The 20,438-nt window shown below is 44.7% G+C and overlaps 1 protein-coding gene across 4 annotated transcripts in view; it reads left to right on the top strand.

The window, feature by feature from the left end:
* Nucleotides 1-20,438, top strand: part of LOC147021003 (fibrillin-2-like) — a 305,412-nt gene that overhangs the window by 259,874 nt on the left and 25,100 nt on the right. For all 4 annotated transcript variants that reach the window (XM_085890782.1, XM_085890784.1, XM_085890783.1 and 1 more), the window contains 3 exons: nucleotides 2,885-3,091; nucleotides 3,187-3,312; nucleotides 7,473-7,595. In XM_085890782.1, the coding sequence (XP_085746908.1) occupies nucleotides 2,885-3,091; nucleotides 3,187-3,312; nucleotides 7,473-7,595 (456 nt within the window). The remainder of the gene's footprint in view (nucleotides 1-2,884; nucleotides 3,092-3,186; nucleotides 3,313-7,472; nucleotides 7,596-20,438) is intronic.

The following is a 20,438-nucleotide window of genomic DNA, read 5'->3' as shown; positions in this document are numbered from 1 at the left end:
TCTCTCTATCTCTCTCTCTCTCTCTCTCTCTAGTTCTCTCTCTCTCTCTCTAGCTCTCTCTCTCTCTCTATTTCTCTCTCTCTCTCTCTCTCTCTCTCTCTCTCTCTCTCTCTCTCTCTCTCTCTCTCTCTCTCTCTCTCTCTATCTCTCTCTCTCTCTCTCTCTCTCTCTCTCTAGTTCTCTCTCTCTAGTTCTCTCTCTCTAGTTCTCTCTCTCTAGTTCTCTCTCTCTAGTTCTCTCTCTCTAGTTCTCTCTCTCTAGTTCTCTCTCTCTCTAGTTCTCTCTCTCTAGTTCTCTCTCTCTAGTTCTCTCTCTCTAATCTTGTCTCCAAGCAGAATCTATTCGTCCTTCGTCCGGCGACTTTGCCAAGCTGAGCATCATCCGAGCTGAGAGGGCAGCTCAACCAAGCGAAGCGAGCAAGACGGAGCGAGCGTTGCCGTGGTCATTGCTGGGTCATTGGCGCTCGGCTTTGACAGCGTTCCACAGTCATTAGCCAAACATTTACAAACTTTCTCACACCTTTGCCCCGTTAAGTTTTTCTCTCACACATCTTTTCTCCATCTGTGACTGATCCACTAAACGAGCATAACTGATTCGCACCTTTCACACCTTCCTCTTGCATCACACTACACCACATATTTACACCTTTCACACTCATCACTCATGTACTGTAGACACCACAGTTTTCTTCCATCCTCTCCCTTCCTAAGCAATTGGGTTGCGTAGATCTATTGACCATGCCAGGGTATAATGAGGTCTCCTACACCTCAACTGTTTCCCTTCTCTCTGGGCTAACTCTAATTTCCTCGGGTACGTGTGTGGTGGTGCCTATAGCATATGTAAAATGCGTTAAGATTGTACAAGTTTATCAATACCGGGCGTAGTGGTGTGCGCCTGTAATCCGGCTACTCGGAGGCTTGGGTTTGAGGATCGCTTGAGGACGGGAGCTCTGCGCTGGGCCATGCTATGAGAGGGTGTAGGGCAGCCCGGAATCATGGCGAAACCCAATCCTTATCCCTGTGTCGTAAGAGGCGACCAGGGTTGCGTCAGGAAGGGCATCCGGCGTAAAAGCTGTGCCAAATCACTATGCAGATCATACGGGTGATCCGCTGTGGCGACCCCTAACGGGAGCAGCCGAAAGAAGAACAACAACATTGTCGAAGTTTATCAGGGTAACTCTGCACTCTCTCTTTTACAAATAACCGTATTTTCTTTTTCTGCACCCACAAATTCCTTGCTTTTGCCCTGCTGTACATTTTGTGAATCAACCCTTTTTTTAATGTGCCACATAATTTTCCTCACCTTGCTGGAATAAATTGCTTGTTATAAAATGCACCCAGTCCGTTTTGTCTTTTTTTCCGTTTGGTCCAGTATGGTCCACCCGTTAGTTTAGCTGGGAAGTTCGACCCCAACAATCTTTTATAAGCCAGTGCTAACTTGGCAGCTCCGCTCAGCTGCACCTGAAACGGTAAGTTTAATGCAAGTACGCATCGAGGGCACGTGGCCCGAATTGACCGGTCATCCGCAGCAGGTAAGGTATCACGTGAAGTAGTGTAACCCTGCCTTGATTGGCCCTGCCATTCAGCATTCATGGTTGCCTCGCAACCTGCCGGTGCTCGAGTTATCTATTCCCGGCGGCCCCAAGACCGCGAGTTCAAGAGGGACCTGAGCGCTTCCCCTCGTGGCAAGCCTCAAACCCTGAGTCCACAACAATATCATTAAATATTAGCATCTAAATTTGCCTTCTCCCACCATTCCACCGTCTAAAAATCTGCAAAACTGTTCCGAGTGAGTTAATTTTTTGATATGATCTGTAAAATGATGCAAGTAAGACATTTGAATTTGGATTGTTTTGAAGTCAAACCAATAGTTTAAATTAAAGGGCGGGGTTTTGACCGAATTTTGCCTCCCTCCCCTCTGAAAATATGCATTTGGCTGGGGGTCATATATGACTGATTTTCAGAACTTCCCCCTTGCTGGATTACTTAAGACTTTTAATATTCCATCGAGGGCAATCGTCCGAGTATAAAACAGTCGAGAGACATTCTGTTGCAATTTGTTTGAGGTTGACCTTATATATTTTCTTTTATCAAGTTTCTCGACTAATCAGCACCTGCTCATCTTGGCTCGGAGACGACTTTTGATTCCGATGTTGTTGTTCATCATGACTTTGTGAATGCTAATAATATGGAATGCTTCTTTATCCAAGGTGTCCTGTTGGTAGAACCATGGATCACTGTCATACGAGGCAATAATTATTTTGACGCAGCTCAAAATGCACGTACCTTTCTTTCTGCACCGATGAGTTGGAATTCTTTCTTGGCTTTTTGAAAGTCAAAGGAGAGCGTTCGGTGATGATTTTTAAAAAATTATTATTATTAATTAATGACTTGTTTCATATTCCATGGTTTGGGTAGTCATGAGTCATGAGCAAAGTTTGACAGATCTCCACACCATTCATGTCACCACTTGAGCTTCAGTCCATTCAAAGGATGATATATATTGTTTGGTAGTTCGGTTGGGCAGCACTTAATATTAACAATAGCATGGCATTTTCAAGTACATTGGTCATCCATCATTCATTTCAAGACATGACCATACAGTAATTAAACAGGCCTCTTTGATCTTCTCACTAAAGGCACGATTCCTGCCCTGTGAAGACAAAGCTAAACCACCCAGTGTAATGTAATCCTCGTCCCATGACTGCTTTGGAAGCACTGAACCTGCCTTCAGGCAGAGCCGCGATACATGTGAAGAACAGGTCATCGACCAACATATGATGGTCCCATTGGGTCCTAACATGGAGTGAAATGTGAAATAACATGTTTCATAACGGCTGTTTGTGCGTATAAATGTCGTGCTTTTTGCTCCCCTTCCACCACAGACATGCGTGAGGGTTTCTGCTACTTGGATGTGCTGCAGTCCTTGTGCCAGCTTTCTTCTGGAGGACCTCACTCCGTCACCAAATCCTCCTGCTGCTGCACAGGTGGCAGAGGCTGGGGCCCGCAATGTGAAATCTGTCCCCTGCCTGGTACAGTGATCTTCAGGAAGTTGTGTCCTCATGGCTCAGGATTCACTGTCGATGGACACGGTGAGGCATTTGATCCGAAAGTAATCCATGGTATGCACTCAATACGGTTCTAGTTAAACAGGATGATTCCCATTTCTCTGTCTCCCTGCTCACAGACATCGATGAATGTACAGTAATTGGAGGCCTATGTACGCATGGCTCATGCAACAACATCGAAGGCTCTTTCCAGTGTCTGTGCAACCCCGGCTATTCACCCGATTTCACTCGCACTTCCTGCATAGGTAAAGATGCTGCTCGTGGAAGCATGATCATGGAGTGCGGTAGTGCTCCATATGTGGGGATGGGATGGGGAAAAAAATGGCCACCCTATCAAATGTGTAAAAAATGATGTGCTGAAAAGCTACTGTGGAGTGAAGTAATAAGCCTTTAAAAGACATACTTTTTATTCTCGAACCTTTTTGTAACTCATTAGAACGGCACTCGGTAGAGCACATACCTCCGCCAGGCTGAAGAGTTTACGTTTTGTATCCCACTGATAGGCCGGATCTGGATCCAGACCTTAACCAAAATCTAATTGGCTTGTTCTTGTCACCCAACCAACTTTTTTGTCATAATCCGTACACAACTTTTTAAAATATTATGCTATATATTGTGTTTGGCCCCATTTCTCAATGGTGACAGAATCACTTGGAAAAATTAGAACAAAACATTTTCGTATCCAGATCCAGAACTTCACCAATATCGAATCGATTCTTCCTTATCACACACCCAACCTGTCCACCAAGTTTTGTCCGAAACCATCCACAACTTTTTGAGATATCGTGCGATGTCAATTTTTTGCCCTATCACTCAATGGTGAAGAATCACTCTAAAATTCTAGTTTCCGGATACGGATCTTCACCAAAATCAAACCATTCCGTCCTTATCATACACCGAAGCTGTCCGCCAAATTTCATTTGAATCCGTCCACAACTTTTTGAGATGTCATATTCACAGACACGAACAGACTGGGGTGAAAACATAACCTCCTTCCACCTTTGGTGGCAGAGGTAACAAGAATGAAAAAGATGCCAGAATACATCGCTAAAGTACCATATTGAGAGATCACAAAATCACCGAATCGTTCATTCCCCGAATTGGTGAGAAATGTCATCCGGCCGAGCACAATAACGGCTGAAGCAATAACAATTATTCCAACAGAAGGCAGCGACATTGTTTATTGGGTAATGCACCCAAACCACAACAAACAAAATTTGGTTTTTTGAATTGGATTTATAATTACAACCACAATGGTGCTCTGAAGCCTGATGCTATGTTAGTACGACAACGCAATGCCTACTTCTGTAATATTGTCGAATATGGCCATCATATCTTTGGGAAAGATGGTACAGTGTTTTGTTCAAGATTGCAATCACCAATCGAGGCGTTATACCTGCAGCTTTTATCCGTTTCCTGAAGGAAACAAGTGTTAAACAATGACGGATTAAACAAATGAGGTGATTTATCGCTTTTGTTCTTTAAAATCAGTGCGAAAAGTTATGTCGCAGAAGTTGCATACTCACCTTCTCATTCCGTTTACTAGACCAAGGTAATCCCTCTGGCCACTCCACATTAACAACAAACAAACAAGCAGTCAGAGACTGGTACTTACGAAATCGTCTACTTGACCTCTGACCTTGTCGAATAAAAGCTGTCTCGAGAGAAGGTAGCGACGCAAACCAGAAGTTTCTACGATGATTCTGAACCAAACCTCTCATAAAACATCTGATTTTTACCAGAATTTCGACAACCGAGTATTAAGCATATTTAGCCATTACCAAAAGTGAAAACAGGATTGAAATTGACTTTAAAACGAGCACGTAATGCCGTGTGTTGCAATCCCCCTCATTAGCACAATCTTCAGTTCAGCCTCAGATACGACACCCGACATAAATCTCATAAAACATCCGATTTTTACCAGAATTTCGACAACCGAGTGTTCAGCATACTTAGCCATTACCAAAAGTGAAAACAGAATTGCGATCCGAGTTAAAACGAACTCGTAACGTCGACCGAAGCAAAAATCTCCATTTCTCCTCGCAATTATTTAATATTATTTTATCAAAGTCACAAAACCGTAATATTCGACCATCCACCAACAATCTTTACATAATCCGACGGCTTAGCGAGTCAGGCATGCGACGATAACCTTTATTGGGATAAAAATGACCTTTAAACCCCATCTTTATCGAAAACATGCCGCGGCCTACAACCAGGCAAGGCATTCTGCGCCATGGGTGCCAACACTGAAACCCCCAAAACAGCCGTGACTCGAAGAATTAACACACAAATTCCGCCGAACTTACCTCGTTCTTCCAAACTCACGCTCCGTTTAATAAAAGCTTTCTCTGGAGAAGGTAGCGACGCAAAGCAGAAGTCTCTACGATGATTCTGTACCAAACCATCAAAAATCGAATGTTTGACCTCACTGTGACCTTGACCTTTGACCGATTTTCACCAAAATCTAATCAGCGCTAGCCATTACCCTCCTCAATCACGTGGTGTAATTTGACATTGGTGGCTTCTTCCGTTCTCGATTTATCGTGCCGACAAACAAACACACAAACAGAGGACGGAGGTCATCAATATACTTACAAAATCTTTAGATTTCGTAAGTAACAAACTTGAAGGGCACTTGGTAGAGCACACACCTCCGCCACGTAATGCCTGATCCACAAGAACATATCGGGCCCATTACATTTTTTTCAACATCATGCTACATATCGTTTTTGGCCCAATCTCTCAATGTTGCAGAATTACTTTAAGAATTAAATAATTCTCGTAACCAGATCCGGATTCGAATCTTCACCAAAATGGAAACAATTTGTTATGGTCACACCCTCAAGTTGTCCACCAAGTTTCATCCGAATCCGTCTACAACTTTTTAAGATATCGTGCTATATATAATTTTTGGTCCTATCTCTCAATGGTGAAGAATCACTTTCAAAATTCCAGTAGTCGGATCCAGATCCGGATCTTCAGCAAAATCTAATCAGTTCATCTGTCTTTCACACCTAACCTGACCACAAAATTTCATCCAAATCCGTCCACAACTTTTTGAGATATCCTGTACACAGACAAACAAGCCGGTAGGTGACATGGGTGGTCGCGACATAATTGCATACTAGTCATAGTTTTTGACAGATCGGGCTGAAAATTTTTGACAGAGGTTCATTATAGTGCGCATAAAAGTGCAGAAGCCGATTTTTGATTTTCGGAAAAAAAAAATTCGGATTTTTTTTCAAAAATTTCAAAGTCCCGTTGCTAGGCAACAGTGGTGTCCATAGCAACGGTGCTCAAAAGCATACAACTAGATCCTGGTATGAACCTACCAGTCAGGTTTCATCAAAATCGGTTGACTCCTCTGGCCTCCAGAGCCGTCCATTACATACAAACAAACAGACGGACATACAGACAGACGGAAAACCAGAGAATAACGGTAGTCTAGTGACCACGCAACAAACACACAAACAAGAAGATGACGTGCAGAGCACAATACTTGCAAAATCCATAAAACAAATTTGACTGAAAAAATAATTGGTGGTTGAATTCAATGACCAAATATGCAACTCCTCTTCAAATTTCAAGTCAATCGGATGAAAATTAAGAATTTTAGAAAATTTGGCCCAAATTGACCTTTTGCCATATTTTGACCTTTTGACCTCAAAAACAATAGGCTTCTTCCTTTTGACAAACTCTACCATGTGGTGAAGTTTTGTGAAGATCACGGGTATTTTCAGTGACCTGAAATCGGGGCATTTTTCCCAAAATCACGAATCACTGCTCACCTTCCCTCTTTCATTGTCTCCTGCTCCCCTTGTTGTACGTTCTGTGTGTTAGTTCTCATACGAGCCTCGACGTTGTATACCAAAAAAAAAAGGTCAGTTAAAACTTTTATCACTTGGTGATAAACAGACAGACAGACAATAGCAAAATCGACTTACCAATATATTTGAAAAATCTTCGATTTTGAAAGTAACAAACAGCCAGAAAGGGGTGAAAACATAACCTCCTTCACCTTCGGAAATAATAAAAGCCTGGTGTTGGCTTAGCGGTTCGGGTGGCTGACTTTGAATCTTCGGGTCTTGAGTTTGAGCCCCTTTCTCACCTTTAATGAGCACCAGGTGGGGTTGACTCAGCCTGTCATCCTTCTGAGGTCGGCGAAATGAGTACCAGTGTACTGGTAATGGGGGCATTTCATCAGCAGCACAGCCACGCCGCCCTCAGCCAATGATGCTCCCTGCAGCCTTGCGCTACATACAAAGGAGGAGGAATTATAATAAGAATTACTATGGTATAATGATAAGATGACAACTTCCTTTAGTGTTGGTTGTGCTCAAATCGCAGAATTTGACGTCATCTTTAGGGTGGTGAGTACACACCTTACCTTTTGTCTGCGTAGATCTGGATGAGTGCGCTCAGTCTCCAAAGCCTTGCAACTTCATCTGCGAGAACACAGAGGGGAGTTACCACTGTGCCTGTCCTCGTGGCTACATTATGCAAGATGACAGAAAGACATGCAGAGGTGAGTGTGTTCGTTCACTTTGCATTGTCAGTGCTGTGTTAAAAGTGGTCCAGTGATCAGATCTAGTAGGTCAGACATTGTTTTTGTTGTCAAAATGCTGGTCGCAGCCATTTGTGGGTCAGTCTGCCTGCACGCACACTCCTTTGGCCTTTTTGCCTTCGATGATGAGCAGTGATGAACATGCAGTTAAAATTATATATCATGCATCACGTGGTTAACGCACAACCTCTTTGTGTCTCATTGTACGATTAAGCAAGAGCGCGCAATACCGACAGGCCTTACAAATACAGTAGTTTATACGTACTTTATGATTTGAATATCACTCACTGCAATGCTGCTTATTCTGCACGTTCTGTTTTGCTTACTGTTCAATCTTGGAGTTATTTCTATTTTCTCCATCAATTGTGATGAGTACAGCCACTGACACTTACCTGAGCCCCCCTGGCACAACCCTGCCCCATGTACCTGTCCTAGTTGCGCCCAAGTGAATGTGAGAATTGGACAGAGTAAATAGAATTGAGTTTGTTATTTTGCATCGTAATTCAAGTGAAATGACATTTCGTGTAAACTGGGGAATTCTGCTCTTTTTTTTTTTTTAACGTAGTTACATTCGTTCCCTGCATTCAACTTTTCCCTGAAAGTTGACATGGTCATGAGTCCCTGTGACCATTTCAGGGGTGGGTAACAATAAGTGTGAGCCAGATCATTCATGTGGAAAGAAAAGGTTCACCGACTGCTCATTTGTAAGCAACCCGGAGGTCCCAGATGTACATTTTTGTCAAATCAACGAAAACTAGAAGGGCACTCGGTGGAGCACATACCTCCGCCATGTAATGCCTGATCCATGAGAACATATCGGGCCCAATCCATTTTTGAAATATCAAGCTATACAGTACTATATCGTTTTTGGCACTATCTCTCAATGGTGAAGAATCACTTTTAAAATTCTAATAGTCGGATCTGGATCTGGATCTGGATCTTCACCAAGATTGAAATTGCTCATTGAGCAAGGAATTGCCGGAATAACTTTGTCATATCTCCATGATCTCTGAAAAAACAAAAACCTGGAAATCAATTTGGTTCTTATTAGTCGATAGTGCGACTGTTTAATGACTTATAGCACTTAGTTTGGTCATGATCATAACTTGGAAGTCAATCGGACTTGAAATGGCGTTTTTATTGCAATTTGAAAGTTTTGACCCGACCCCCCCCCCTGACATTCGACCCCCGACCGTTAAGAAGGGTGTTGGTGTGACACCCCCAATGAGACATATGGTTGGATGGAAAATTGGAAGATGCACATTTTGGATTTGGTTTGAAGTCGATACGACCATTTTAGCGGACGTTATTGCGAAAATAAAAATTTCGGTTTTTTCGGTGACCTTGACCTTGACCTTTGACCTAGATTCACCAAAAACGACAAGTGTCGAAGTTGGACCATGGCCGACGTCTGCACCCAGTTTGGTCATGATCGCTGAAACGGTGTGGCTGCTACAGGGTAAACAAACACACAAACAAAAAGACGGACAGACAGACAAACAGAATGACACACACAACCGACCAACATAATTGCAGAAATCCGAAGGATTCCGGCAATTAACAAACAAACAAGAAAAAGATGTCGTGCAGAGCACGACACTTGCAAAATCAACCCCCCCCCTCTCCAAAGGTTGCCATGGATACATCAAATTGTTCATTTCATTAAGATTAAAATTCACAATCTCAAAGTCCAGGTCAATCGGATGAAAATTGATTATTTTTCAGATTGAAATTGATGATTTTAGAAGTTTGACCTTTGACCTTTTGACCTCACAAATAGTTGGTTTCCAAATTCAGTGACGGACTATGCAAATCCTGTTCAAATTTCAAGTCAATCGGATTAAAAAAATGACAATTTCAGAAATCTGACCTGAAGATGACCTTTGACCTCAAACTCAATAGGCTTCTCAGTTGAGACTACCTCTACGACTTGGTGAAGTTTCATGACGATCGGTTTAGAATTGTGACCTGCAGGTGACAGACAAACAGACAGAATAACAAAATCGACTGATCAATACACTTGAAAAATCTTCCATTTTGCAAGTAACAAGAAGACGACAACGTCATGCAGATCACGACACTTGCAAAATCCATAAAACAAATTTAACCTCAAAAATAATTGGTGGTTGAATTCAATGACTAAATATGCAAATCCTCTTCAAATTTCAAGTCAATCGGATGAAAATTGAGGATTTTTGAATAACCACCTTAGTTGTTGACATTGGGACGATGTTGACCTTTTGATCTGAAAAACAAATGACTTGTTCCTTCTGACAATTTCGACCAAGTGCTGAAGTTTCGTGAAGATAGGTTTAAAATTGTGACCTGGAGGCAATACACAGACAGACAGACAGACAGACAGACAGACAGACAGACAGACAGACAGACAGACAGACAGACAGACAGACAGACACCCATAACGAATATAGTGGTCACGAATATTGTTGATTTTCCGTTGAGGGATTTGGCCCCACACCTGGGTGATGGTTGAGTTGAGCCGTGGTGCGAGGTCTTGGGTTCACCTGATTCAGATGCCTCTGCAGAGCATCGCAGAAGTGCTCTATGGGGTTGAGGTCGGGGCTACGTGGTAGATGTGGGAAGATGGTGATGCCGTTCTGTGTCAGGAAGTCCTGAGTGACTCGTGCTGTGTGTGGGAGGGCGTTGTCCTGCTGGAACAGGTGATTTGGGTGTCGCTGAAAAAAGGGCACAACATGGGGGTGCAAAATTTAGTTGATGTACCGGTTAACATTGACGCCATTTCCGTGGCCCCGGCCTTAGTTTTGAAAGAAAACAGGTCCGAGTCTGTGGTTAATGCCGATAGCACCCCACAGCATCACGCTTTCACCACCCCCATCGGTCCCTTTCTAAGATGTTTGCACCTACGAACCTCTGGCCTGATGCTCGCCAAATCCTGATGCGGCCATCTGGTGGGTCAAGGCTAAAGCGGCTTTCGTCGGTGAAAAGCACCCTTCTCCACTCACGATGATGCCAGTGGATATGGTGCTGTGCCCACTGGAGTCGCTGCTGACGATGCAGACCAAGAAGAACCGGGCCCCATGCTGGACGTCTGCACTGCAAGTTCCTCTCAGCCAGGCGGCGGCGCACCGTACGGCCAGTCAGCTGCCTGCCGTGGGTCCCCACAGTGGCTCTGCCTGTGTCCTCAGCCGTGTTGAACGGAAAGCAATGATGGTGCCTCACGATCAGGCGGTCCTGACCTGCTGTGGTCACTCGTGGACGGTCAGCAGTGGAGCCAGTGGTTTGTAAACGGCTATGCGACCTGTAGATAGTGGAAATGTGCACATCAAAGGCCCGTGCGACTTCTCTTGGCAATTGTCCAGCGGCGAGACGACCAGCAGCACGCTCACGATCTTGAGGTGGTAGTCTTGGCATGATTCAATGAAGTGTGACCAGTGTTTTCTGGGTGGCCTTTTTATTGGGTGAGTCTGAGGCACATTATGAACCGCAGTTCACATTGATGCGCATGCTGCATGTGCTCCACATGGCTCATGCACCCCTCTTCAATAATGGCGGCTCGAAATCACTGACCTTACTTCCCACAGCGATTAGTATACCTTCATCAATCTTCCGTTGATTCCATCCGTTGCTATCCCTATCCACCGATGCAGATCGGCTCTAGCCTTCACCACAAGCAAGACTAGTTCTTTATTCTTCATCAAAAACAAATTGTGATTGACATTGTGAGGATGAGCATCTGTTGTTGCTCATTGTATTATTCTAAATGGATAAAGTGACAGATTCCAACAAATCAGTTTTGACAAGATCACTGATGAATACATGGTTGGAAAAATCATGCAAATGTAATTACCTCTGCCACCAAAGGTGGATGGAGGTTATGTTTTCACCCCTGTCTGTGTCTGTTTGTCTCTGTTTGTCTGTCTGTGAACAGGATATCTCAAAACGTTATGGATGGACAGGTTGGGTGTGCAACAAGGACGAATTGATTCGATTTTGATGAAGATCCGGATCCGGATCCGATAAAAAAAAAATTTTTTAATCAAACGGAAGACCAAGAAGGAACCCGAAAAATATCTTCACCATTGAGAGGTCAGGCCAAAGAATGATATACAGCATGATATCTCAAAAAGTTGTGGATGGATTCCGACAGAACTTGGTGGATGAGTTCAGCATGTGACAAGAACAAGCCGATTCGATTTGGGTGTGCGATACGGACTAATGGTCCAGATGAAGATCTGGCCTATTAGTGGGATACAAAACGTAAGCTGTTCAGACAGGTGTAGGTATGCCCTCTATCAAGTGCCGTTCTAGTATTCGACAGTTTTATTTTGTCGTAGTTCATGGCTTTAACTTGGTAAGCTACATTACATCTGACTGTGACAATCTCCTTATCCTTTCAGACAATACGTTGAGTAAATCTTCCGTGAAGCAGTATGTTTTGTTATTTTGAAAAGCTGGGTGTTGTCCACTTTTTTTTAAACTCCATTTCCCAAAAAGGTTTTGTATTTATTCCCAGAAAATTAATTTATTTTATCTTTCAAATTTTATGAATCGTACTCCATTTTGATGTATCTTGTCCCATGTATAGTCCTCACGTCGACAGTTTTAACGACGACCACAACTGACCACAACTGCCGCTGGCATGGGAACAAAACATGACGGAGATCCATCCACGAATGATCGTAGCAATTTTACACAAAACGCACCTGAGTTGACAATGTGCTTTGCTTTCTGAATGAGGGTAATTATCCCAATTTAACCCTCCAGGGAGACTCAATTAGCCAAATCGTCGATGCTGGAAAATATGGCAGGAACTCACACATGTGCAGGCTTCAGAAATATAAATAATTTACAGAACACAATGCAATAGACCCGAAAATCCTGGACAAAGGCAGAAAAGAAACCGAGATCCTTCAATAACAGAGAAACTAACCCCCCGAGGCGGAACATGCACACAACAAGCATTCACATGGAACCGTGGAAAAGGATAGTGTTTCAGGGCCTTTTAAAAGCACGGAGGCTCGCATAATGTAGTTGAGGACAACAAGAGAGCGGGTGTGGAGATGAGTAGGCACACCTGTTAGGGCACAGCAGGAGAAGGGAGCTCAGACCAACCACTAAGTCGAAGCGAGGCCTAACCCTCAGCAATGACATGAGCTTTGATAAAGCTGATATGTATGCACTTGTCCTGTGTATGATATATAAGAAGTTAACCAGAGTATTGAGTCTACAAACACAAGTTACATAAAACATCGTGGTGGAAAAATCATGTGAGCAATCAGTGGAATAAAGCAGGAGTCTTCACACCAAAGGGAATGGACTCAAAAGAGCTGTCAGAGTTCAGACCAATTTAATTCCTCATTGTGGAAGGCAAAATCTTCTTTTCAGTGATGGCATGTCGGTTGACTTCATATATCATGAAAAATCGATATGTTGACACATCAGTGCAGAAATCAACGGTTTGTTGATGCCTTCTCTGAAAGCCTTCATGGATGAGACAAGTACTGTTTCAGCCGTTGATATGATGCAACAATGAAAGATACTAGAAGGGCAGATGGATTTGTTGAAACAACAGGAGAAAGTCTTTTCACTGTTGAAAAAATCTGATGAGCAGGTAAATTGAAGGTGTGCTGTGTAGTTTATGCCAATAACAAAGCCTCTGTGGCTACTTATCATTTTTGGCATAAGCACAAACACGGTCAAGAAAGTTTAGGGAATGATCAGCAAGTGGATGAGAAAATGGTGTGGACTACCTCTTGGCCTGCCCAGGTGGCAATTGTACTGCAAACCAATCTAAGCTGGTATTGTCATTCAAATCCTTGGTGGAAGAGCATAAAACAGGAAAGGCTCACCTACCGATGATGCTACAAGAGTCAAAAGGTGAGAAACTTCGCGGTGCAGAACCAAATCTTAAAACGGGGTCGTAAGTGGAAGGTTAAGGACGCAGTTGAAGCAGCGAAGCAATCACTGCAATTGAAAGAATTGATTGGCCATACATAGAGACCGGTGCAAAAGGATTTGGATTCGGTGAAGTCAATACTCAGCTGTGGTTGAAAGAGAGTGACAAAGAGAAAAGCGATATGTTCATCCAAGAAATCCAAAATGAGGAAGATAACATGAATCTTGAAAGCTGCACAGCAGACTCAGCAAGGCCAATGGGATGATGCACTTCAAAGATCACTAACTTGGAATGATATCTGGCATATGGCTCCGATGAGACTCAGTTATGTTATCAGATCTGCTCCCGTCTCGTTCACACCACATAGTCCGGTCAGTTAGGGTCAAAATATTTACAGACTGGACAAAAGCACCAAACTTGGCGAGAAGGTAGATTAGAGTCCAGAGATCAATTTTTTTAAAGGAGACAGCGACGATCGATTCTCTGTTCAGTACCAAACGGGCCTAAACTTGGCCCAGATCGATGGGCGTGATGCCGGAGTATCGGTGTGGAGGAACGCGCGAATTTGACGACCCGCCATATTATACGGTGCTCCGCACAGAGGAACTACGGAACATCAACAATGGCGGCAGTAAGTTGTGCTCTGAATTCATGTCATTCTTTCACGTTAGAAAATCCATTTTCGGGGTAGAAAAGGGAGTGGTAGGTCGCGTTATGACACCAAATATGATTTTTCTAGTCCATACATCCGAATGGTGTCGTAGAGGCGTGTTGTTCGGTTGTAGTTGTGCAAAACAATGGCGATTTTTACGACGCCAGCCGCTCGCCGGAAAAATGATTTTCGATGACAGCCCAACATTACTTGCAGATCTGTTGCCTCACCCACAGCAGAGTTATTGCCCCCCTACTCCCCCCCCCCCAAAATGTGACCTTGCAATCTGACTACCCTGCCCTGTGGCTGACTATTATTATTATTTATTTAATAATATTATAAAATATTATTTATTATTATTATTATTATTTAATACAACGTGAAGAAGGTAAATGTATTTTATGAATCCAAAAATAAGGTAACTTTATGTTTTTATGAACATTTTCATGTGTGATGATGATACATGTAGATCTGTTGCCTCACAGCAGAGTTATTCATATGAATGTCATTCAATTATTTTGTATGGTTCCTTTTTTTGTCATTCTCATCAAACTGGTATCTTGGGGCTTTGTTTGCAATTACAACTGGCGAAGTCTTCTTTTTTGTTGAATCAATTGTTTTTGTTAACCGAGGGATAACTATTAAACTGTTTACTGTCTGTTGAGTCCCCCAAGAGGCCATAAAAAGCTTGAAATGTCACAGTTTTAGTGTATTGAAAAACGAAGACAATATTTACCATACAGTATATCTGGAGTGAAAAAAAAATCAGTATCTGGAACCAGACTCGCTGGCGAGGACCAAAATTTAAAGGGTTCCTTTCTCAGAATGACATAATCCTTCCACAAATCATGGTTTCTTTACCTGCTGATCCTATTTCATTTTTTTCCAATCTACCTACCAAAGGGGCAAAGTTCACATAGATCACTATATTGTTGCGGATTCGCGCCCGCCGGCGTGCGAACGGACACGTAACTCGAATCGCGGCACGTCGCCCACCGGACGGACAATCCCGTCGTGACCCTCTCGGACTAACGCCGGGAACTAGTCACGGGTGGGCCTTTCGGCCTCACCACGATCGTGCCAATCGGCCCCCCGCGTGGGATAGGGTTGCTCGCCAAATTCGACCTACCTAAGTACCCACACGGAGGGTAGACCGGGCGATCGCACCTCGCCGCAGGTCGACTCCGGACACGGGCCACTTTAAGCGACCCGTTCCGTACTATCGGGATAACCGAGCGGTGTTATCGTCAACCTCCACGGTTCGATTAATTATCGGGCATTTTAGCCCACGACCAACCCTTTACGTGAAGTAAGATGGAGATTCAATGAGAGAAAAGACGAAGCGAAACGGGAGAAACAGTTCAACATAAAGCACATTTATTTCACGATGGCACACGGATAGCACACATATACAATTATACACCAAAAGCAAATGTAAAAGAAGAAGAAACGCACAATAATGCACAAAAAGCAAATGTAAAAGCAAAACACAATGCAGTTCTACCACCGACTACCGAGCACACGGCAACACTTATACAGTTTTACTTCACAGACGGCGCCGACAACACATATACTCCAAGCAAAAGAAAAAGGGACCACCCTCCACGATGAGGGGGCAGACGGGCCTGGGGCCGAGACCGAGTCGAGCCTACCCGTCTGGTGATGAGCCGCAAAATGGCGGTGGCGCCCCGACTCCGCGGGCCTCGCTGGGACTGCCTGGTATGGGGTGGGAACGGGGCCCCCTTCTCACACTATCTCAGCGCGGGGCGAAACAGGAGGGGGTTGTTGATGCTCGGGGGGGATGAGGATATCTCGCTGGTTCGGGTCCCGCGACGAGCGTCTCCACCGCGACCTCGGTCACGTTATCGGCCTCCCCTCTCCGCAGCTCCCCGACTCTGACACGAGCGCCCCCTCGACTGCCTTCGCCGCCGCCACCTCTCCAACTCTCCACAGCTCCATCCAACTGCTTTCTCCGACTCTTCTCTTCACTGACTTCCCAACTCAACTTAACTGCCGGCGGGCGAACGCGGCCCTTTATAGCCCCCGGGGCCTCGCTCCTTCACCTTCGACCCTTTACCTCTGGCTGGCTCCCCAATGGACAGAGGAAAAGTGGGCGTGAATGCTTTTTGATCCATGAATCTGCATATAGCGATATTACTCCGACGCACCTGGAGGCGGGGCCAAATCGCCCCATGCTCGCTGATAGGACGGAACAGAAGTGGGCGTGAGTCGTTTTTGATCCGATTTCTTCGGAAAGGCTGGTGTTTCTGCACCCGCTGCTCGGTGCGCGCCCTGCACGAGTCCAGTATCGGTGCCCACAAGCGGCGCGGGAATGACGGTGATGCGATGGTTGCGAGAGCGAGATGTGACGGCAAGGGTCGTGGCTGTTGGCGTTGTTGTTGTTGTCGTGAAGCGGCGTTGCGGCTGGTGGTTGTTGTGTGATGGCTGTTGAGACGTGGTTGGTGGTGGTAGTAATGGTAGTAATGGCGGCTGGTCCAAAATAAAGATAGTAAAAGAAAAACGGCTATCCTGAGGGGTCGCAGCCCGAATGAATGACATTTATTCCCTCTAAACAACGGGTTTGGGCCTAACTACACATATACTTACAGAGATATCTCACCTAAGGGACCTGAATGGTGGTTTGCGAATTTCGTCAACCACAACAATATCTTCAGGTTCTAGGTACGGGAAAATCTAAAATGCTTTCAATATACTACGAGAAGCTAGTTCCTCCCAAGTGTTTTGTGTATTTTAACAGCCGACCCTTTCGTTTCAGCAGAGGCCGGAGCATGCGGTGGCAGCTACCTTCGATTGGTCGCTTTGCCTGATTTGCCAGACAGACACACTGGAAGCCGTTAAATGCCCCCTGGATGCTATATCTAACGTTCAGGAAACTAAGATACGTCCGTACCAGCATTTTCTCGAGAATGTTGAACGTTTTTGTGAGATCGATGTGCTGCTGCCTGTGCCGATTGAATATACTGTGGACGCTGTCGACACGTTTGTAGTGACGCAAACGCAAAGGTGCTTAAAACGCAAATAAGCAGGATCTATTTGTGTACCTTTCGCTAGAAATGAAGTTCAACTTCCCCATAGATAAAGAAGTGAATGCAACATACAATGACGTCGTATTATCGTCGAATCGATGCGACCCAGATTTTTCCCCATGTTATCACGAGGAAGCGGATACGAGGTTTATCGTGCACGTCATAGACGCACTGAAATACAATCACCGCTCCATTGAAATCCGCACTGTTGATACGGATGTAGTGGTTATAGCGATTGGTTTTTTTCACAAACTACATCGAATGTATGAGGATATGGACATATGGATCAAGTTCAGAGTTGGGAAAAATCTGACCCACTTCAGTATCAATGTGTTATGCATTTCACTTCAAGAAAGAAAATCATCAGCAATGCCTATCTTCCACGCATTCACCGGATGCGAGAGCACATCGGCATTTTCGGGGAAGGGGAAAAAGTCATGCTGGAAAGCATGGGAAATGCACCCGGAAGTTACAGATGCGTTTCTGGATATCGTCACGCACCCGTTCATTCACGTGTCGAGTGGTCATCCAATGTTCGCAATAATTGAAAGATTCGTCGTTATTCTGTACGATTCCAAGAGCAGTTCCGGCAGTGTGAATGAAACACGCAGTACTCTATTTCAACAACTCGTACCATCCCTCGAGAGACTGCCGCCGACTCGGGATGCCTTTATGGAGCACTTCAAGAGGTCCATCCTTCAAGCAAGTATATGGGTGACGAGTGACAATCCTGATATGCCTCACTTCTCGCCTGGATATCCGTGACTGGAGGAACGTCATGGACCACACGTCCTCCCGTGTCCCAAGCTTGCAGAGAGTTCATAAAGTGCGGATGCACAAAAGAATGCTGCGTCTGCAAGTGTAAGAATGCCCATTTGGATTGCACGAGCCTCTGCAAGTGCCCTTGCAACAGGAACCAAAATAGGAGCCAATAAACGTGAGTACAACTTGCATTTTATTGTCGTTAAGCATATCCACCCATGGTCAAGGGTGACCTGAATGAAACAGTGTTCAGGTACATGTCGCTGTTTTTCCACTTGACCATTCGTCACGTACCACATTGTGGGATGTTTCCTGGCTCAGCGTCCAGTTTTCGGTATTATCGCTCGTATCATTATTGTACTAATTAATTAGTTTCTGATCCTGTTCCTATGCTGTTCAGAATGTTTTCTTCTGTGCATTTATCTTGCGTGCGCATCGGAATTTAAAACTCCATGTGCAAAATTTTGAGATTTTCCAAAAACAGGTGTTATATTCTAACGTTATTAGATTTGTTTAGTATATTATAATACTGTCGATTGAAAAGCATAATGTTTACACCATCCTAGCCAAGTGGTCACATCAATTATGGAGAGATTTTTGAGCAAAATCGACTTACATTGTAAATTGGTGTAACGTGACCTTTTGACCTTGAAAATTGACCTTCAAGGTCAAGGTCGGATGTGTCTCCTTTTCTCAAAATGTTTACTTTGATGCCCTCTATCTACATTCCAAATCTGGTGCTTTTGTCCAGTCTGTCACTGTTTGGCCATTTTTTTACCCAAACTGACCGGACTAACATCCCTTCCATGCTTGAACACATGCCTTGGCACTTTCGTTGAAACTTGCCAGGTCACTCAAGGTGCAGTTTTGTTTGAGGATCCGGCAGCGTAACAGGTGTGACATCATCTGGGGCTCCTCGTGGCAGTCACATATTGTCGGATCGTTGCTGTATCCCCACTTAGTTTGGGATACTTTGCAACGCCCTACCCCAGCGTGCAGGTGGTTAAGACATCTCCATTCTTGCCAAGGCTCGATTGATCCTGCTGGTATTCCTTCTGTGGGCTTTTGCTCCAGTCCGGCGATGCCATTGTCGCCTCTCAGGCTTTCACGCCACATTTTTGGATCCTTGTGGAAGCAGGATCCAATTTGTGTGGTTGAGTAGTGGTGAGGAAACTTTCTCTACTTCAGCCTGCTCCACGGTGGCAACTCATTGCATAGTGGATGTCTTGTATCTATGCTTTGCTTAAGATGTTCCCTTCTGCTGGTAAATACTCTCCTAATGTTGGGTGGCGTGATAACAGACAGGAGATACAGGCTTATCCCATTGGTTGGTTTGAGACATCTGGAAATACAAAGACAGCGCATAATTTATGTGCATTATGTTAGTGTCACGTCACATCTTGGGTTGGTGTGCTCCTTTCATTAAATTTATAATTCCTGACTGCAAACCTCCTAACTGGTGGCCAGCAGGGCAGAGACAATGTGTGTGGGCCAGACGACACTTGTTCCTAACAGGTGGTGCAGTAAGTGCTGTGATGGGACTCGCTCTGTACCCTGCTGTCTCGTCGAGTCGGGGGTGAGATTTTTATTTATTTACAAGTTTAGTATGGTCAGGAATAATCGACTTGGGCAGTCTATGGTCCTGATGAGCTCAAAACAAGGGCAAAATCTGGATCAGCAGCGATGCTTTCATGTATTCGTGACTATGAAGGCATAAATTTCAGTCCTCAAAAACCTGAGTGCCACAAGAACGGCATCCTAGTTTGGAGGTGATATGTCGGCATAATTGTTGTGCATGAGGTAAGTGTCATGTCACGTCCAGGGTCAGTGTGCTCCTTTCATTAAATTTAAATATATATGATACATTCCGTATTTATGTATCATATGATACATACCATATGTATGTACATAGCAAATACACCCCTTGCTTAGCTGACAAGTTTATTAAGGGTGGTGGGGGGGGAGGAGGCAGGGGAGGGAGAGAGGGGGAGGGTGAGAGAAGAGGGAGGGGAAGGAGAGGATGGAGAGAAAAAGGAGAGGGGGAGAAGTGGGAGGGTGGTGGAGTGAGGAAGGGTGGGGGAGCTAGGAGGGGTGAGGAAGGAGAAGCTGTGTTGGGGGGAAGAGTGAGGAAGGGGGGCGGGGAGAGCAACTCCGCACCAAATGTCGCGATACACTCTGGGAGGGAGGGGGGAGGTGGGAGTGAAGAGGATGGGGGGAGAGAGGAAAGGGGAGGTTGTTTGGAAGGAGGAAAGCATGAGGGGAGTTGGTTCTGAACTTGCATTTGTTTCGTGGGACTTGTGGAGAGGGGGAGGAGGGTAGTACAGGATTGAACGAAATGGGGTACATTAAAACAGCACATGAATAAAACATGCGGAGACCATCCGGAGATGTCCATGTGGGGGGGGGGGGCGTGGAGAGGGGAGGGGGTTGGAAGGAGGTCAGCATGAGGAGAGGGGGAGGGAAGGCAG

The sequence above is a fragment of the Eptatretus burgeri genome, chromosome 8 (genome assembly GCF_056783735.1).
Source record: "Eptatretus burgeri isolate ZD-2024b chromosome 8, Ebu_testis_v1, whole genome shotgun sequence".
Lineage (NCBI taxonomy): Eukaryota > Metazoa > Chordata > Myxini > Myxiniformes > Myxinidae > Eptatretus > Eptatretus burgeri.
Note: the sequence above shows the minus strand (reverse complement) of the source record. Positions and strands in the feature narration are given on the sequence as shown.